The sequence below is a fragment of the Glycine max genome, chromosome 8, assembly GCF_000004515.6.
Source record: "Glycine max cultivar Williams 82 chromosome 8, Glycine_max_v4.0, whole genome shotgun sequence".
In the NCBI taxonomy this organism is placed as follows: Eukaryota; Viridiplantae; Streptophyta; class Magnoliopsida; order Fabales; family Fabaceae; genus Glycine; species Glycine max.
The window spans coordinates 6,887,758-6,907,052 of NC_038244.2; the positions used below are offsets into that span (position 1 = coordinate 6,887,758).

General features: G+C 32.1%; 2 protein-coding genes and 1 pseudogene across 4 annotated transcripts; all 3 read left to right on the plus strand.

Annotated features, from left to right (window-relative positions):
* The first annotated feature begins 4,802 nt into the window (after positions 1-4,802).
* LOC100782872 (protein NRT1/ PTR FAMILY 8.3) lies at positions 4,803-9,814 on the plus strand. The gene is made up of 5 exons (XM_003531076.5): positions 4,803-5,158; positions 5,558-5,663; positions 5,746-5,963; positions 6,612-7,168; positions 8,689-9,814. Exons 1-5 carry the CDS (start codon positions 5,108-5,110, stop codon positions 9,509-9,511), a joined length of 1,755 nt encoding a protein of 584 aa, XP_003531124.1. The 5' UTR covers positions 4,803-5,107; the 3' UTR covers positions 9,512-9,814.
* A 155-nt stretch (positions 9,815-9,969) lies between these two features.
* Positions 9,970-14,394, plus strand: LOC100788904 (protein NRT1/ PTR FAMILY 8.3-like; annotated as a pseudogene).
* A 1,508-nt stretch (positions 14,395-15,902) lies between these two features.
* On the plus strand, positions 15,903-19,043 carry LOC100783406 (histone-lysine N-methyltransferase ASHR2). Of its 3 annotated transcripts, XM_006585000.4 has the most exons (4): positions 15,953-16,026; positions 16,133-16,197; positions 17,090-18,617; positions 18,809-19,043. In XM_006585000.4, the coding sequence occupies exon 3, from the start codon at positions 17,338-17,340 to the stop codon at positions 18,595-18,597; it is 1,260 nt and encodes a 419-aa protein (XP_006585063.1). In that variant the 5' UTR covers positions 15,953-16,026; positions 16,133-16,197; positions 17,090-17,337; the 3' UTR covers positions 18,598-18,617; positions 18,809-19,043. The 3 variants fall into 3 exon arrangements, with proteins under 3 accessions (XP_006585064.1, XP_006585063.1, XP_006585062.1); XM_006585001.4 differs by lacking the exon at positions 16,133-16,197 and having other exon boundaries at positions 15,903-16,026; XM_006584999.3 differs by having other exon boundaries at positions 15,987-16,197.
* The last annotated feature ends 252 nt before the right edge of the window (positions 19,044-19,295 follow it).

Sequence of the window (19,295 nt, forward strand, 5' to 3'; positions counted from 1 at the left end):
ACTTCGTAACAATATCATTGTAAAAAAACACACATATCATGTGTGATAATTTTATCCCCTTAGTTGTTTTTAATTTACTTTGACAACTATTACATTATTTTTATAACTTGATATAAAATGTTGAATTATAACTATGTATTACCAAAATCGTTTGCCTTAAATTTTATCAAAATTGAACAACAAAAAATAATCAAATGATCTATATTTTAATATATTTTGAAATATATATATTACTTTGATTTTAATTTATATGAAAGAGATAACAAATAATTTTTTTATTAATATGAAATTTCGCATATGTAATTTATGTAAAAATAACTTTTAATTTAATGATAAATTTTTAGAAAATATTATAGAATTAAAAGTTATAGAATCATATATAGCTGCATGCACTTGTATATAAGTGTAAGTAATTTATAATTCATCCTATACACCTGCACGCACTTGTATCCATGGCCCATAGAAGGAGAATGAAAGTCAATTGCGTAACCCTATTTTGTGAATGTAGAACCAACAAAACGAAATCCTGATTTCTGAATTTGAAGAATATCCCATTTTAATGTTTTTCTTTAACATTGTGACGGTAAGGACCAAAATAAACTATTTTAAAACATAACGGATAGAAATTAATTTTTTAAAAGATGAGGGATTAATTTTTTTTAAAAAAAAACAGATCCAAAGTGGTATTTAATCAATTTAAAATATATATTGAATATTTAAAAATATGATTTATATATTCAATTTTTTTTATCATAAATTTAAATTATCATATAATTTATATAGTAACAAATATTCACTTATTATAAAATTAAAAAATTATTTTATACAATAAACAAATTGAAAAAAAGACTATTCAAATATCGAATGCCTAATTTCTTAATTTCAACTCTTTCCCAATTTTAAAATCTGATTATTAGTAACCCACGTGCAAGTTAATCAAGATTTTAAGGATAAACAGAGTTCTGGCATGTCAGAAAAAGTGGCTACATCACTAATTCCGATAGATTGATATATTTTCTTTTCATATTTATCGACTAAGTCCCGATAAATTTGGTATTGAACTGCGTTCTTAGACTATGTATAATCTGATATGGATACATAATTATTTATTGATGAGTTGTTTATGTAATCTCTATATCATCGCTTATAAGAGTTGTTTAAGTTAAGTAATGTTCCTTAACAAAATATAAACAATCCAATGTCATCTATTAAAATGATAAATTTTGTTAGGCAACGTTGGTAACATGAAACAAGTCTTGTAAGCAACTGCATTGAAAATGACTTAAGTATGCAATTAAAGAGTTTGATCCTCATTATGTATATAATAATGGTATTTGTTTAGAGAGTTATTTATGAATTAATCATCTGAAAGATCAATCCTTTAATACTATGTATGGTGGACCTGATTTGGAGATGATGGAGGAAGAGAAAGTTTAATTAGGGTGATTTAAGAAAATTAAGTTGAATAGAGATGGATCCCAAAAAGAATTGTCTTATGAGTGATGCATCACATGAGTAACATTTCAAATGGGGATTTTTTACATTTGTGTCCTCATTGAATCAACATGTTTCATTTTTATTTTTTTATACATATATTGAGTATAAAAGTCTTTTTAAAACTATACTAAATTCTCTCTTTTCATTTTCACTGGATTTCTCATCTATTTTTCTTTAACCAAAAAATCCAACATTTAATTTTATTTATATTATATTTTTCTTTTTTAAATTATCTCTTTTTTTTATTTATTCTATTTATCTTTTCACAATCAAATAAGTAAAACTAATAGTATTTTGATAACTTAATCTCTAACTATTAACCAAAAGATACCATGAGACCTAAAATATAATCAATTTTTTAATGTTTTTAAAATATTTAATTAAACCAAACTTAATCATAATTTTTATATTGAAACTTGTGTTAGAATGGGTCACAATGCATAAAAATTATTTTGACCCTTAAGGGTGTTATATTATATCTATTGAATTCAAAATATACATTTTTTGCGCAAGCCATTGACCCAATGGGCAATGGCTATTCAAGCCGAGCAGGTATGGCGAGCTATATTCATGTCTTTAAGGTAGCCTTTTACAATGAAAAGTTCAGCAGAATAAGGCGAAACGATCGTCGATCAACGTTCACACGCTTCAACCTTACATTTTGACTCATTTGGTCTCTTTAATTAATATGAATAAGAATAATTCACTGAATATGATTAATTAATATATCCAAGTGAAAGCGTTTCAGTGGAAGATGGAATTACTTTTTTTGTCTGACACAATGACACAACTTGAATGGAAATATTCTTCAGTTTAATACTAAAACGTTTTTCTTTTTAAGAACGGGTAAAGTTTTGGAAAGTGTAAACGTAAAATGGGGGCATTTGGCTCCACGAGACAGGCAAGTGTCGAGAATTTGACTTTTTTTTTTCTTGTCTTTAGTATTGATATGAAGTTATTCTCATTAGAATAAGGGATGAATTTTCGTCGGGACAATTCGCTTGTTTTGGGTATAGGATTTGTTTGGAGAAAAATTTCAACTTTAGATTTATATACAAAACTAATAAAAAATAATGTTTTATTTAAAATAATTTAAATTAAACTAATTTTGCACTAGACCAACATTGTTGAATTTGAGTCTAACAACAATTATTCTCTTAATAATATTTGAACTAATCTATTTTGGATTTCTATTCTTGCTAAGTCAAAAAACATTTATATTTTAAACATAAATCATGATTTTAATTATTTTACTTAAATATAAATAAATACAAATGATAAAAGTTAAGTCTAATTATGTGTTTGAAGTCTTTAAATTATACATTTACAAGACTATCTGATATAATATTTAAACAGTGTATTTAAGACCTTCATTTAATATTCTATGTTTGATATTTTTTCTTTTGGTCTTCAAATTAGATTGTTAATTTTTATTATTAGAAGGATTTAAAGGTATGTTTAGATTTTTTGTTGAGAATATTCGTTTGAGAATAATTAAACCTGATTTTAATCTCAAACGAATATTCTCACAAAAAATCTAAACATACCTTTAAATCCTTCTAATAATAAAAAATAACAATCTAATAATTAATATTTATTGATAAAAAAACAAATAGTTCTTTGCCTACCATCAGCCTTGTTTCCAAAGTTGGCTGTAACGAAAGAAGTGTAATGTTCAAAAAGCCCATCACTCTAGCCCGGTATCATTATCTAAGTGTAATATAGCCCAAGTAGCTAGGATTGGGCTGGACCCTTGCACAACCTCATTGTAGTCAGTTTTATGAAAGATGTTAATACATTGCTGACTAAAAATATGTTAAACATTGACTTTTAGTCATTAGAGGTTGATTTGAAGCAATAAAAAGTGCTAAAATTTTATCAAGAAATAATATTTTTTAACGTTTTATATATTTTCATGTAATAAATACTTTCGTCTTCTTCAAAATCTAGATAATTTTAGAGACCTAAAGTTAGTTTTAAAAATTGATGTTAATAGAAATGGATATTTATGTGAGATGAGGATTGAGATTTAAAAAAATGTATTATTATTGCTAATTATAGAGATAATATTTTTGTTAATATTTAATTCATAGAAATAAATATTCACCTTAAATTATATTTTTTTTAAAATTGTATTGATATCTAATTACAAAATAAATATTTGTATCATAAAAATGAAAAAATATCTTTAATATATAAATTAAAATAACTATATTTAACGATATCATTTATAGGAACTATTCTTTAATAGTTTTAGGAGTTTTTCTTTAACAATGAATTATTTTATGATATTTTCCTCATCATTTAAATCTTTCATTTTATGATTTTCATCTTTATTTCTAAATTTAATTTTAATATTTTGAAAAGCATTAACAATTAAAAATAATCTTGTATCACAATGTAAATTATTTATCACAAATCAAAATATAATTATATATTCAAAATTAATTAATTAATATAAATTAAAGTTATATGAAATAAATATTTATCCTATGCATTAGAAATACTAAAACATTAGTTTTTCTAAAACCTTTTTATTCTTCCAATAAACAAATTATTTATTTTTAAAATCATATAAAATGTTCAGTTCAACGTTTTTTAAGAAAAAGAAATTGAAACCAAAAAATCTGCACCAAAGATCTCCATAATATAGTTGATTGATTATTGCGAAGTCTGAATACAGTCTATCTTGCGGGCGATTTCAAAAACTAGATAACACTTATAATTATAAATTGGATAACACTTATAATTATTTTACTTCATAACATGAGTCCCACGACATTTTTCTATAATTGTTAGGATCTTGTTCAACTTTGAATAAAATCACAATAAAAAAATATGTCTATGAATACTGTTTTAGTCTTCTTTTAATTTATTTTTAAAATCAAATATCATCTTTTAATTTTTTAAATCGATACAATTAAATTTTTGGGTCTAAAAACTGTTAGTAAGTAAGTGATCATTTTTAGTTTATATGCTGAAACACACGACATCAAAAACTGGAAAAAAGAAATAAAATAAATCTATTATATTAATACAGTTAGATTAAAGGAAAAAAATATTAACATAAGTAATAAAATATGGATGATATATTTTTATAACAAAAAAAGATTTAGTAATTCAACCAATATCTTTACTTGAGATACAAGATCCTATTTATATACAAAGTTGGTTGAAATCTGTGGGAAAAGTTGAGATGCTAAGATGAAAAATGGTTTAATTGCATTAGACGACAAGTCGTTACGGGAGTTTGTTGTTGCGGAGTGACGCTATGTTATGGGAAAAGGATAAAATAAAACTGAATATATTTATTTAATAATAACAACTGGGTTGCTTCCTCTCTCGGGTTGCTCACCTTATTAGGTTGGGGAAGATAGCGTCTCTCTCTCTCTCTCTCTCTCTCCTTTTTTCTTCTGCTTCTGCCAGCATCTTGCGTCTCTCTCTCTCTGACACAAACTCCATTGATTTGCAACTTGTAAGCAACCGAAATTGATAAAAACAATAGCGGCGTTTCTTGAGCATTCCGAGGATATCTCTCTACCTTCTTTTCTATTGTCTTTAAATTCCAACATTCCTTCACTCTCTTCTCTTCGCACCATAGGGACGACTTATGGGTTCCACAGAGAATGAATTATCGCTCGCTGAAGAGGCTCTTCTTCAGGTCACCCTCTTCCCCTACCTTTTTCATTAACCATGTCTATTTATTTATTATTCATTTCTTTTTTGGTTTCTGTATTGAATTTGAATCAGCGAGCTCCTAAGAGCACGCTGACTTGGCCTAGGTTCTCTAGTTTTGTAGTAACTTATTATTAACGGAAGTTTAATTCAAAATTCACATGTACTTCGTGTTTGTTTTCAGCCGGAAATTGAGTTTAATGACTCGTTTATTTCTTAATGCTTGGGAATGTGAAATTAGTTAAACATAAAATGTTGATCTTCAAGATTTATATTTTGGGACTACGAAACATTTCATATCTCTTCCCTGTTTGAACTTTTACAAAATAAAAAAGATGTTTTGTTCTATTATGATGGATGAACAATTGGCTGCTTTGTACTGAAGGATGATGAAAGCAAACAATACACAGGAGATGGATCGGTTGACTTTAAAGGGAGGCCTGTTCTTAAACGGAATACTGGCAATTGGAAGGCTTGCCCATTTATCTTAGGTAAGTTTTTTTCATTTCTCTTGTGCTTAAAAAATAGTAATTTTTTTTTGTTGATTGCATTTTTATGTAATATGAATCACAGGCAATGAGTGCTGTGAACGTTTGGCGTACTATGGCATTGCGACAAATCTCGTTACCTATCTTACCCAGAAGCTTCATGAAGGAAATGTCTCTGCTGCAAGAAATGTCACCACCTGGCAAGGCACTTGCTATCTTGCACCTCTCATTGGAGCTGTTTTGGCAGATGCTTATTGGGGACGATACTGGACAATTGCCATTTTCTCCACCATTTATTTCATAGTAATTACTAACAAAGATGGCTTTTTTTCTCTTTCTAAACACATCATTTTCCACACACATCCCTCTTATGATATACTTCTGGAAATGTCCTACATAATTTCATAGACAGTCAAGCAAAATATATGCTTGTAATCTGCCAAGGATTTATCTATGCATAAGATTTGTGGGGACAGTCAAGGAATATTCATTGTACAGTAAATTGTAATGGTGATAGGATGTTATTTCTAGTTCTTGTTTGTATGTGGAATATGAATTATTTTATAGATTTCACGTCATAAAAAACAATTAGAAAATGCTTAAGGATATGGAAGAACAGCAAATATTATGCTGTCAAAAAATTTGGTAAAGGGAGATTCATAAGACTAGTTTTGAGTGTGCTGTGATTCAAACTTATTTCTTCCATTGCACTGCTTCTACCTGATATCCAAGTTTCTTAGTGTGGAAGTAAGGAACTTTTACAGATTTCTCTTGAGCACTGAATATAATTTTCAAATGCATCATCACATTTATCAGGAACACTTGCTGTTTGTATCAGCATGTTGGTATTCTTTGTCACCATTTTGTTTTCTGTGCATCTTTTGCTTCTATATGCTTTGTTGTGCAGTGGTCTATACTTGTTTTAACATGTAAAGTGGCTGTTTCATTCAGGGAATGGGTACATTGACTCTTTCTGCATCGGTTCCTGCTTTGAAGCCTGCAGAGTGTTTGGGTACTGCATGTCCTCCAGCTACTCCTGCACAATATGCTGTGTTCTTCTTTGGCCTCTACCTGATTGCACTTGGGACTGGTGGTATAAAACCATGTGTGTCATCTTTTGGGGCAGATCAGTTTGATGATACTGATCCCCAGGAAAGGATTAAGAAGGGATCCTTTTTCAACTGGTTTTACTTTTCTATCAACATAGGTGCCCTTGTTTCCAGCACTTTTATTGTTTGGATTCAAGAAAATGCTGGCTGGGGTCTTGGATTTGGCATTCCTGCTTTATTTATGGCATTAGCTATTGGAAGTTTCTTTTTAGGCACTCCCCTTTACAGGTTTCAAAAACCTGGGGGAAGCCCTATTACGAGAATGTGCCAGGTTGTGGTAGCATCTGTCTGGAAGCGAAATCTGGTTGTCCCTGAGGACAGTAATCTCCTATATGAGACACCAGATAAGAGCTCTGCAATTGAAGGAAGTCGGAAACTAGGGCATAGTGATGAACTAAAGTAATTACTTTGTTTACTTTGTGTTTACTGTTGGAGTATTATTAGCTTTCATGGTCACAATTCACAAACAAACCCACAATACAGGAAAAGGAATATATTGTTATGCATGTTAACTTATTCCTAATATTCTTTTAAGGTGCAATTTGTCTTCCTACCAAATTTAAAACTGATTGTTTAAAGGAAATACTAATTTGTTTAAATAGAGGTTGTTCATGTTAGGCTCTGTCGCTCTGACTAGCCAGTTACAGTTAGCTTGACCTTTAGTGCTTAGGCTTTGTTTATCACACAAGATAAGGCCTAATGTGTTAGGATAACTAATCTTGGTGTTTGGAGTGCATAACAGAGAGCAGAACACTATCTGGTCATGTACTCTCATCAGGTGATTTCTGTATGATACCCCTACTATAACCCTTGTACACCTCTTCTGCTTTAGGACTGTTGCCTTATTTTGTTACCCGTAAGCTTACATCCCTCTTTAGAGACCATAGTTGTCACTATCATCAATTTTGGAATACTTTTTATTGAGAACATACCATTTCTAACTTCTGTGATGCTTTCTACGCTTCTGATGGATTTATTCTTAATCTTATACAAATTTCAATGGATCTGCATATTTTTCCAAAAAAAAATAAATAGGTGCTAGTTTTAGGCTAACTAAAACCATCATCTTTAAATTATCCAGTGAACACCAGCAAGACCCAACTGTTTGATAGTGTCTTGCTAAACAGTCTAGTAATGCTGATTTCTTTTGATCCCATGAGAAAAATATTACTCTTTCCTTTATTTTCCTCTTTTTTATGATTTCTTAATCCATATCTAAAATTCCCTTCGCCTCATCTCTCTGGTTCTGTGGTTGAAGTTTATTGTCAGGTGTGTTCCCCTATATCTGTGAATTTTTTTTGTGTTATAACAGAGAAGAAAACAAATTTGTTTACATTAAATTGGTAGCATCTTGATACTTAAGGGTGTTTGTGAAAAATTTTCCAATTCAATTGTATTTTTCGCAATCAAGAAAAATATGATAGTTTAAATGCTTATTCGGAGGATAGTTATCCTAACCCTTCCTTATCCAGTTCTTATCCTATCCTGAGTGTCAAATGAGGCCTTAAAACAAAAGGGAGTAAAAAATGCTCTGTATACCATAGAAACTATTAATGCTGAGTAAATGCACTGTTACATGTTAATTGCTGTGGTTTTCAGATCTACGTATATATAAGTAAAAAAGGAATCTTTTTATTTCACTTTTTCCAGTAAATTTGTGTTGCAGTATGTGTTTGAAATGGAAGCATATTTTTATAAAAAAATGATCGCGAGTTGCTTATCTAATTATTATATCCTCATTTTGTTGCCTTACTTAAACAGTTATTGCCAACATTTTAGATTTTTCATTCATGGCTCAACTTTGCACATAATTGTCTCGTATTCTGAATTGTGAGAACTGAGAAAAGGTTTATTTACTTGTCTTGGATATCAAAGAATGAACTTGCGATGTGTAATCATTTTCTTTTGTTTTAATGAAGGTGTCTTGATAGAGCGGCTGTAGTGTCTGATGCTGAGAGCAAAAGTGGTGATTATTCTAACCAGTGGAGACTTTGCACCGTGACACAAGTAGAGGAATTGAAAATCTTGATTCGAATGTTTCCAGTTTGGGCTACTGGGATTGTTTTTGCTGCTGTTTATGCTCAGATGTCAACATTGTTTGTGGAACAAGGAACGATGATGAACACAAATTTTGGTTCCTTCAGGATTCCTCCAGCTTCCCTCTCGAGTTTTGATGTGATAAGTGTTATTTTCTGGGTCCCTGTCTATGACAGGATTATTGTTCCCATTGCAAGGAAATTTACAGGCAAGGAGAGGGGCTTTTCAGAGTTGCAAAGAATGGGAATTGGCCTTTTTATTTCAGTCCTGTGCATGTCAGCAGCTGCTATAGTGGAGATTGTGCGCCTGAAGGTTGCAAAAGAGCATGGCCTTGTTGATGAACCTGTTCCTGTACCCCTTAATATATTTTGGCAAATCCCTCAGTATTTCTTATTGGGGGCAGCAGAAGTATTCACATTCGTCGGGCAGCTTGAGTTCTTCTATGACCAATCTCCAGATGCCATGCGTAGTTTATGTAGTGCTTTGTCGCTGTTGACTACTTCACTTGGGAATTACTTGAGCTCTTTCATTCTCACTGTAGTGACTTACTTCACTACACAAGGTGGAAATCCTGGATGGATTCCGGATAACTTGAACAAGGGTCATCTTGATTACTTTTTCTGGCTTTTAGCCGGACTTAGCTTCTTAAATACCTTTGTGTACATAGTTGCTGCCAAAAGGTACAAGCAGAAGAAGTCTGCTTAAGATTTTTCAGGCATTTTATTTGGACTGGAAGGACGACATTCTGCTATTTCCTTCTGTCAATGTCGTGATTGTTCTGCATGTGGAATAAAGATGTTCTGCAGTTATGTACGTTTCTTTCATTTACAAAGTATGGTTCAAAACAGCCCTGTCTCTGCCCTCTCTCATGAAGCCTGAAATTGATGAGATGAGATTGCCTGCTACCATTTAGGCTAAACATGGGCAGTTAATGTTCAATTTCTCTACATTGCTTGCTACCATTTGTAACTATTGATGTAGAAAATGTTGATACTCTTTTTATGTGCACCATCGTTTCAGATTGTAGTGTTTGATCAACGAAAAGCAGAGAGCTAGAAGAATGCACTACGGGATAAAAGTAGCATTTGCTTATTAACACTGAAATAATCAAACATAGACACTACACTGGTGATTTGACAAAGGTTGATTATAATGGATAACATATGAATGCAAATAGTGAGCCGAATAAATTTTCCATGCTTCTGGATATTGGCGACAATTGCAGATTACGGTTTGAGTTCATTAGAGTAATAGTTAAGTAAAATGGTTTTAAATTTTCATCCAAATTCAATAGCAAATTACAATAACTATTCTAAAAATCATAGCTAATTAATTAGTTATCATAATTTTTAATTGGTTGACATTGTTAAAAAAATTACATTAACGATGTACAGAAATTAAACTCATCTAATTATTTCTGGTATCTCATATTATTTATTTTTTTAGACAATATATGTTCTTTATTAATCAAAATAAATTATTATGATAACATAATCTTCTTTATATAAAAAAAATATATTCCTTATTAAAAGAAGTTAGAACTTAGAATATAATTGAGTTTATTTAAGTGAGATGTCATAAATAAGGATATCATTGAAAAACTAATGTTTTATAATTTTTAAAATGATAAATATTCTTACATAAACTACTATAAAAAGTAAAACGATAAAAGAAGTAGTATTACTTGAGATGGAGTGAGTAATGAATTCACATTGAATATACAAGAGCAACCGGCAGTGGGGGTGGGACAATGAGTATTTTATCTTTGCATGTGCGTTTTTTCATATTCAACAGCGATGTTAAAATGTACAGATAGTGATTGAAAATCTAACTGATGAAATGCGATCATCCAGAATGAGCCACATGTAAGACTTTCAATGAGAAATAAGAAACAAAAAAACTGCATCATTGAAATGTGATTCCATTCTTAATTCTGGTCCAAATCGAACTGCAGACGGTGCAGTTTTGAATCTCATGACTGATATATATATATACTATTAATCTATTATAATGGATAACAGATGAATGCTGACTTGTATTGTGGTTGTTTCATATTTTAATTTAATTCTCGTGGTACGAATATGCTAATCAAACTACTAGCTCATTAATGACTACAACCACTCGACAACAAAATAGGTGAAATCCTTGTATATTTTGCCAATGATAATTACTCAAGTATAATTTCTCATGAATTGATAATGACCGACCTTTTATTTTTTATAAGCTAAGATTTCATTACTCCAAAGAAAGCTAGCTTTAAGCACAAGGTGTGCAATTTTTTATATATAATGACAAACCAATTGATAATGACTGACCTAAATATAATTTTTAATTAAATTATTATAAAAACTAATAATCTAAAACAATTTATAATTAAATCACAATGTAAAAAATCTAAAATTAAATTAGAATACACTAATTGTAAAAAAAGTTATATCATTGTCTAATTATATACTACTGTTATCTTTTTGATAAGAATATACTACCGCTATCTAAATCTTTGCAGTAAATTAAAAATCTCTCTTTACATATCTCTACGTATATATGTAGAGAGAATATTTTAGTTAATATCCTTCATCATTTTCTCTCCATAAAATTGTACTTACTGTTTAGAGTTTTGCTCAGTTTAGAAGGAGGAAGAGAGAGGGAGAGAGGCTTCTCACCAAAGAGTAAGACAAGGGTTCCATTGATGATGATACACCGCTTCTGGAAGAGGGTCTCCTTTAGGTTTTTCCTTATCTCAAAAACTCTATCTTCATGTCATGCTACTTACTTGTATACAATACAAAACAATACAACTATACAAGCCACGACATAACACATACTCATAAACACATAGTTTGCTATGAGATATAATTATATATGATTGTTTATTTTACTGTGAAGGATGATGAAGGGAGGGAGCAATACACAGGAGAGGGCTCAGTTAACTTTAGAGGAGAGCCTGTTCTAAAGAAGGATACTGGCAATTGGAGGGCTTGTCCTTTTATCCTAGGTACTATGTTCTTACATTTCTCTCATGTTATTATTAAATAATCAACAAATCATTTTTTGTTTTATATCATTTCCAACAGATCACATGAAGGAAACGTTTCTTCCGCAAGAAACATTAGCATCTGGCTTGGCACTTCTTATCTCACACCTCTCATTGGAGCCGTTCTAGCAGATGGTTACTGGGGTCGATACTGGACAATTGCTGTTTTCTCTGCGGTTTATTTCATTGTAATAAACTAAGATGAAATAGCCCTCTTTTCCTAGTCAAATGTTTCTCCACACACATATCTCTCTTAGTTATCCAGTAGTATGGTAACAATGAAAGATAAACAATATGAACACCCCTGATTCTGTTTTGGATTACCTATATAATATAGTTGATGAATTTATTAGGATGCACCAAGAGTGTTATCTAATCATAGATTTTCATGTATGATAATATTGTTGACTTTTCTAGTAATTACTTTAAAAGATGATTCCTAAAGAATTAAACTCTTACTTGATTACATATATGCTTTGAATGTTTAATTGTCTTTTTATTGTTGTAATAGTGATATGGCTACTGTGTGCAGGGAATGTGTACCTTGACACTTTCTGCATCTTTACCAGCATTGAAGCCTTCTGAATGTTTGGGTTCTGTATGCCCTTCAGCTACTCCTGCACAATATTCTGTGTCCTACTTTGGTCTATACGTGATTGCGCTTGGGATCGGTGGTATAAAGTCATGTGTGCCATCTTTTGGAGCAGGTAAATTTGATAATACTGATCCAAAGGAAAGGGTTAAGAAGGGGTCGTTTTTCAATTGGTATTACTTTTCTATCAATCTAGGTGCCATTGTATCATGCAGCATAGTTGTGTGGATTCAAGACAATGCAGGATGGGGTCTTGGATTTGGCATTCCTACTTTGTTTATGGTATTATCTGTGGTAAGCTTCTTTAGAGGCACACCTCTCTACTGGTTTCAAAAAACAGGGGGAAGTCCTGTTACAAGAATGTGTCAGGTTTTGTGCACATTTGTCCAAAAGTGGAATTTGGTTGTTCCTCAGTGATGGGAATAGACCAACATAATAACAAACTCTATAACAGAATAATAAGCAAAAATACGGGTCGTAATTCCACTATAATCAATGAAGATACAGAGAGTTTCCAACAAGTGCATTAAAACTTGCTACAAACAGTCAAATCAAAATAAATCATCAATTGGTGCAATAAAGACAGGAAGATAAAACCCTGAAATATATAGCGTGAAACACTTATATCTCTCCGGATATCTTTTTCCTGATCCAATCAGATAATTTTAAGTATCACGCGCGTAGAGCCTGCTGTCCAAAAATCAGCTCGATCCAAAGGCGAACAAATCTACAGTTGTAATCTGAAAAACACTCTCTAGTGGATATGCGAAAATCACAATGATTTTCCCTCTCCTTCTCTCTCAATAGTAGTCTTTTGTATGAGACGTCAGATAAAATATCTACAATTAAAGGGAGTCACAAACTGGTGCGTAGTGATGATCTAAGTTAAGTAAAATGTCTTTACTTTGGCATCCCAATCTAGTATTATAAGCTCCTTTCATCATCATCATATAGGCATAGTATTAGGATTATTTTACCATACATGTTGATTTTCTATCTAATATTCTTGTTGAAGTGCAATTTGTTTAACATCAAATTAGGAATTAGTTGTTTATGGGGAAAATGTTGGATGAGCCCTGCTCTAATGTTTCAGAAGTTGTAAGCTCTAATTTTCTATCTACAAATTAGCTATACCTTTATAGCCCTTGATTGGCACACCAAGAAAGATGGAATAATTAATATTCTCCTGATTTATTAGATGTTTCGTTGTTTTCTTTGTTTCTCCTTTCGTTTATTGTGAGAATATTGTAGTCTTTGTCAGTTTTGTGGATAGATTGCAATTAAACATATTTCTTTTAGCCTGTCTTTGCCGCATTGAGAAATTTGTGCTAAATTTTGAAGTATTTTTTACATATTTTAAACTTTTCTTCTAGTCGATAATCTCTAGTATCCTCACTTTCTTAAAAATGCTCTTTCCTCCATACATAAACTATAAACAGGATTTCCTGCACCAAATCCCTCAGTACTTCTTACTGGGGGCAGCAGAAGTATTCGCATTCGTGGGACTGCTTCAGTTCTTCTATGATCAATCTCCAGATGCTATGAAGACTTTAGGTACTGCACTGTCACCTTTGTATTTTGCCTTGGGAAATTACTTGAGCTCTTTTATTCTTAATATGGTAACTTACTTCTCCACACAAGGTGGAAAGCTTGGCTGGATTCCTGATAATTTGAACAAGGGTCATCTCGATTATTTTTTCTTGCTTTTAGCTGGACTTAGCTTCTTAAATATGTTGGCATACGTTGTTGCTGCAGCAGAAGAAGACTTCTTAAGATTTTTCAGACATCTATTATGAGTTGAAGCATGTTCTGATCAGGTTGCTTACTACACATATAGTGATATAGGTAAATTGTTACTTGTAAATGTTCACGTTCTGTACAGTGCAAAAATCACATATATAAGTTGTAAATGACATCAGATTATTTGGGCTCAATAAAAATTATAAATTTTGATTTTTTTTATGTTCTATCTTATTATCATTGTGTTAGATTAACGGGAACCAAAAACGAAGGAGAACGAACTACCGGCGGAAAAGTAGCTCATCAGCACAAGTCATAAAAAAATATATACGGATGGGGTGAGAAAGGTCAATGGATAACATATGAGCAGAACATATTTGCCACACTTGGGGTACTAATAGTAATGGAATTTATCAACAATATCTAATGATGTTTTTCTATGATTTGGGGTAATAATGTATTATACTATTCTCACTAATATAGTTTTAAACAAGTTTTTCTCAACCATGGCATGTTTATCTGACTATTCAATTAGTAGCCGTGTTAAACTTTCTGGATATTTTTGAATATTTGTTACCTCCCAGAATTAGCAAGCATTGTGTAATCAAGTTACTAAATTTAGGACTCATCCAATGATATATTAACATTAACTAACCTTAAGTAGCATCAGTCATTGTCTCATAATTTTAGGACATCAAACAGCAATCACTCTGACATCGATTGCCAAAATTAAAATACAAAAACGTTCTTGAGGTCATAAATATAAAGTTAACAAGTGCTCAACTCCTTTTCAAACCCACCACAGATTTTAGAATGGCAGGTTTCAATTCTTAAATTACCATTCTTTGTAGGTATTATGATAGTGATTATGAAAATAGAATGAAGATGATGACTGGCCCTCACGAGATATTTAAACTCTAATGAGCCTGGTAAATGGTAATGCTAACTAGTACAAAAATGTTTTCAATAAGATTAATTTTTTTTAAACAAATTATAGTTTAAATTTATGTAAATTTCAACAAAAATCTCCTCTATAATTTTAGCATCCCCAAATGATAAACATTTATAAAAATCTATCAATAGTTTGTCAACTTCCAAAGACACAATACCCACCAATTCCAAATAATTCCCAAAAATACATAATGCCCAAAGTACAATATAAAATAAAAGGGGTTGTCAAAACAATATAGACCTACCAAATGAATGATCTATTGGGAAGGACTACAACTTCTAGTAACGTGCAATTAGCTTGTTGATCTGAAAAATGAACCAGGAAAGAGTGAGTCACACATATTTAATAAAAGAAAAACAAATAATGTATGAGCCATCCATAGACAGACTCCATTGTAACATGTTAAATCAAAGAAAGCAATTTTATCTAATCTAATTTTTTAAAGAATGATAGTATAAAGTATAAACCAAAGTTAAGAAACTTATAAAAATAAGTAATATTTTTCTTTAAGCCCGTTTTTAAAATAGATTGCATATAAATAAAATGGAATAATAAATTGTTAAACACCATCAATTTCATTACAGGAAAGGAAATATATGGTTGGCTTAATGATGAAGGAAGAAGGTGGTAAGAGAGGTTATGGATTCCAGTAAAAATTAACAAATTAATATTTGCTTATAAAAAAATACAAATATAAATTATGAAGGAAAAAAAACAAGAAAATTTAACCTAGTTTTGAAAAGCGCATGGGCCCCAAATATTTGGACCTACGAGGCCCAACGAAAAGGTGAACGGCCCGACCCACTCTAATGAAACCCTCAGCAAAGAAAATGGATGCTTCTCTTTCGGCAGGGTTTATAACAAACAAAAATAATACTTCTTTGAAACTTTGTGAAACTGAGGTAAGTGAAATGCGTTCCGTTTCTAACTTAACTACTTGTTCGAGTTTGATACATAGTAATCATAACAATAATAGCGGTTTTATCTCTTCTTTGTTTTGCTGTGTAGTTTCATTTTTCAACCATTCTTATATTGATTTTTGTGTTGGAAGCAGCTCGAATTGTGAGTGACGGGTAAGTAAAATCGATGATAGTAATACTCTGTTTGCGTAATTTTCAATTCCCGTTGTTTCAGTTTTTTTTTATATCTCAATGTCATAGTATGCAAACTTTGGTCGTGTTCCAACAAATCAAACAATTGATAAACCTACGTCGTAAAAGTAGTTTGTTCCCAACAAATGAAACAGAACCATTGTGCAAAAGTTGTTTGTTCTGTCAGACTCTGAATCGGGTTATGTTTTTGGTTTTCTGGTTTTGAGGCTTTAGGCACAAGAGAAATTATCCTAGGGTTGGGCTTAGGTAATGAGAAGAGTCCTTTAGCGAAATGTTCTGTTGCTAGTCACTATTACTAGAAAATATCCTCACCTATGAATTCCCAACATGATCTGAAGAAGTGAGCTGTATTGACTATTGAGAATAACTATCAAGGCTTCCTTTATGATTCAAATGCATCTATCAGGCTCAGCATTCATTTCATCTGGACCTCTGTAAAAGAAATGAAGTACTAGAATTGTTATGATGTTCTGTTAGTCAAAATAAAATCATTCTTGAATCTTTAGAGTTTTGACTAGTTGAAACTTTGGAGAAGGGTATTGCTAACAAAAGATATCTCTGCTGTACTTGGATAAGTTAAAAAAAAAATTGGTTGGTTTCATTTTTATTTATGACCAAATGCAGTTCCCTTGTGATTTTGGAAGTTGTGCCTCCAAATATGACTTCTTTATTAGTAACCTATACTGCTGCTTGAATTTTAATGTGATGTACTGATTCGAATTGGATCTTTATTGAGAAGAAAAGGCACATTTATTAATCTATTTTGTTGCAAATTTATCATAATGCTTTCATAAGATAAGACAGATTACTCAATGTGACATTCTTGTAACCTCTTTTTTTTTCCACCTGGCAGCTGTTTTGATTGTTGATTGCTTTGAATCACTGAGATAACAGGGAGTAGGAGTGCTTGTTCTTGTTGTATTGTGTGTACAAAACCTGAGGTTATTCTATTCAAGTTGTCTTTGGATGTCAGTCATGTGCAGCAAGAAAATATAGCCAAAAAATTCATTGGTGTTGGAGATTCTGTAGAATTTGACAAAGGTGTAGCCTGTCCAAGGTTACCTATTTAATTTTGGGTTGGAAATTTGAAGATACATAAAAATGTCAATGGCTGCTCCAAGTTCCCTATTGAAGGTGGAGGAAATACAAGGAAGAGGGAGGGGAATGGTTGCATCTCAGCCTCTTAAAGCTGGTCAAATTGTCCTCAGAGACTCTCCCATTCTGCTGTATTCGGCTTTGCCCTTGGTCAGACAGTCTCTGTCATCCTCCTCCTCCTCTGCCTCCACTTCCTGCTTCTGTGATCACTGCTTCAGAATCTTGTCTCCTTCTTTACAGGGAGATTCTTCATCATCCACAGTTTTGTGCCCCAATTGTCGCCACCATTGTTTCTGCAATTCAAATTGTCTTTCAAATGCACTGAACTCCTCCCATTCTTCTTGGGTATGTCAAGCATTATCTCATCTTAGAGCCAATTCTCTACTGCTTGAACAGCCCCTTGAGCACCAAGTCCAAGTTAATTTTCTTGTTGCTGCCTACAATCTTGCCAATATCTCCCCTTCAGATTTTCAAATTATGCTTTCTCTTCAGGGTTCTCCTGATGATTCCACCATTGCTGCAGCTCAGTTCCTACACCCCCTTATTTCATCCCTCTGCTCACTTGCTCTCATTGGCCCTCAGAATGGATTTTCTTTAGAACTCACGTCTGCTATTCTTGCCAAGGACAAGCTCAATGCCTTCGGCATAATGCAGCCATTCTCTGAACATGATGACCAGAGGTCCGTCAGAGCTTATGGTATTTACCCCTATGCCTCCTTTTTTAACCACGATTGCCTTCCCAATGCCTGCAGATTTGATTATGTGGATGCTAATCCTTCTGATGACAGCCATAATACTGACTTTATTATTAGGATGATTCATGATGTTCCCCAAGGTAGGGAGATCTGTTTGAGTTATTTCCCTGTGAATGAAAAATATTCTAGTAGGCAGAAGAGACTGATTGAAGATTATGGCTTCACCTGTAATTGTGATCGATGTAATGTGGAGTCAAATTGGTCAGATAATGATAGTGTTGAAGATAATGCTGAGGAAGAAGAGGAGGTTATGGATGAGGACCAATGTGAAACTATGGCAGCATCAGACACTGATGATCATCCCCATGAAGATAATAACGATTTCCCTCATGCTTATTTCTTTTTAAAATACATGTGTGATAGAACAAATTGCTGGGGAACTTTAGCTCCTTTACCTCCACAAGGTGATACTCCATGTAATGTCATGGAATGCAATGTCTGTGGCAAATTGAAGAGTGACAATACCTTTGATATTGATGAAGGGCAAGATGAAGTTTCCATGGAGGACTAAGTCGCTAGGATGCTACTTTAGTAAGTAACCTGCATTCCTCTATATGTTTAGACTATTTTTATCCAATTTAGTCTGTTGGTACCATCTTTTTGTCACTTCTACGACTGTGTTTGCATGTGTTCATTAATTTCAGTGCTCACAACTTTCATATATATTAGCCTGCCCCTAAACGTGCGATTGTCAAGTGAGTAACACTTTGGTTTTCTTGTAGAAAACATTGGTCGTACTGTTACAATTGAAGAACTCATTTTGGGGGGCTGAAACCTGTTCTTCAACTTCTGAAGCCTTATTCATGGACCTTTTAATGCATGGTTTTGTTAGTAGATAAAGGGTACAGATATGATGAAATTGGTTACCAAGGAAAAAGAATGATTAGTCTTTCTGGCCATATGGATACTCAGAATCAGACTGATTTTTTTTAAAACTGTTTTGATAGTTATTTTTCATTTTTGGTTTTAAGTATGTTTTGAACTCTTGATGTTATCGAATTACTGCCAAACCATCAATTTTGAGTCTGTGTTCAAGTTACTATGTCTTAAGTGAAAGATAATGCACAATGCCCAATGATCAGATTAAGTGAAGGAATGAAGAATAGGAAGAGCTTTTGATCTATATGGGATGATAAAGAATTGGAGTCCATGCCATGCCAAAATAAGCAACCCTCATGTTAAATAATCGGTTTAATTATTGGTTTAATA

Bases quoted from the DNA above. Each gene is read 5' to 3' on its own strand.
- LOC100782872 (XM_003531076.5), top strand. From the start codon at position 5,108: ATGGGTTCCACAGAGAATGAATTATCGCTCGCTGAAGAGGCTCTTCTT. The intron at 5,159-5,557 runs GTCACCCTCTTC...TTTGTACTGAAG, and splicing joins CTGAAGAGGCTCTTCTTCAG to GATGATGAAAGCAAACAATA. The intron at 7,169-8,688 runs GTAATTACTTTG...GTTTTAATGAAG, and splicing joins GGGCATAGTGATGAACTAAA to GTGTCTTGATAGAGCGGCTG.
- LOC100783406 (XM_006585001.4), top strand. From the start codon at position 17,338: ATGTCAATGGCTGCTCCAAGTTCCCTATTGAAGGTGGAGGAAATACAA.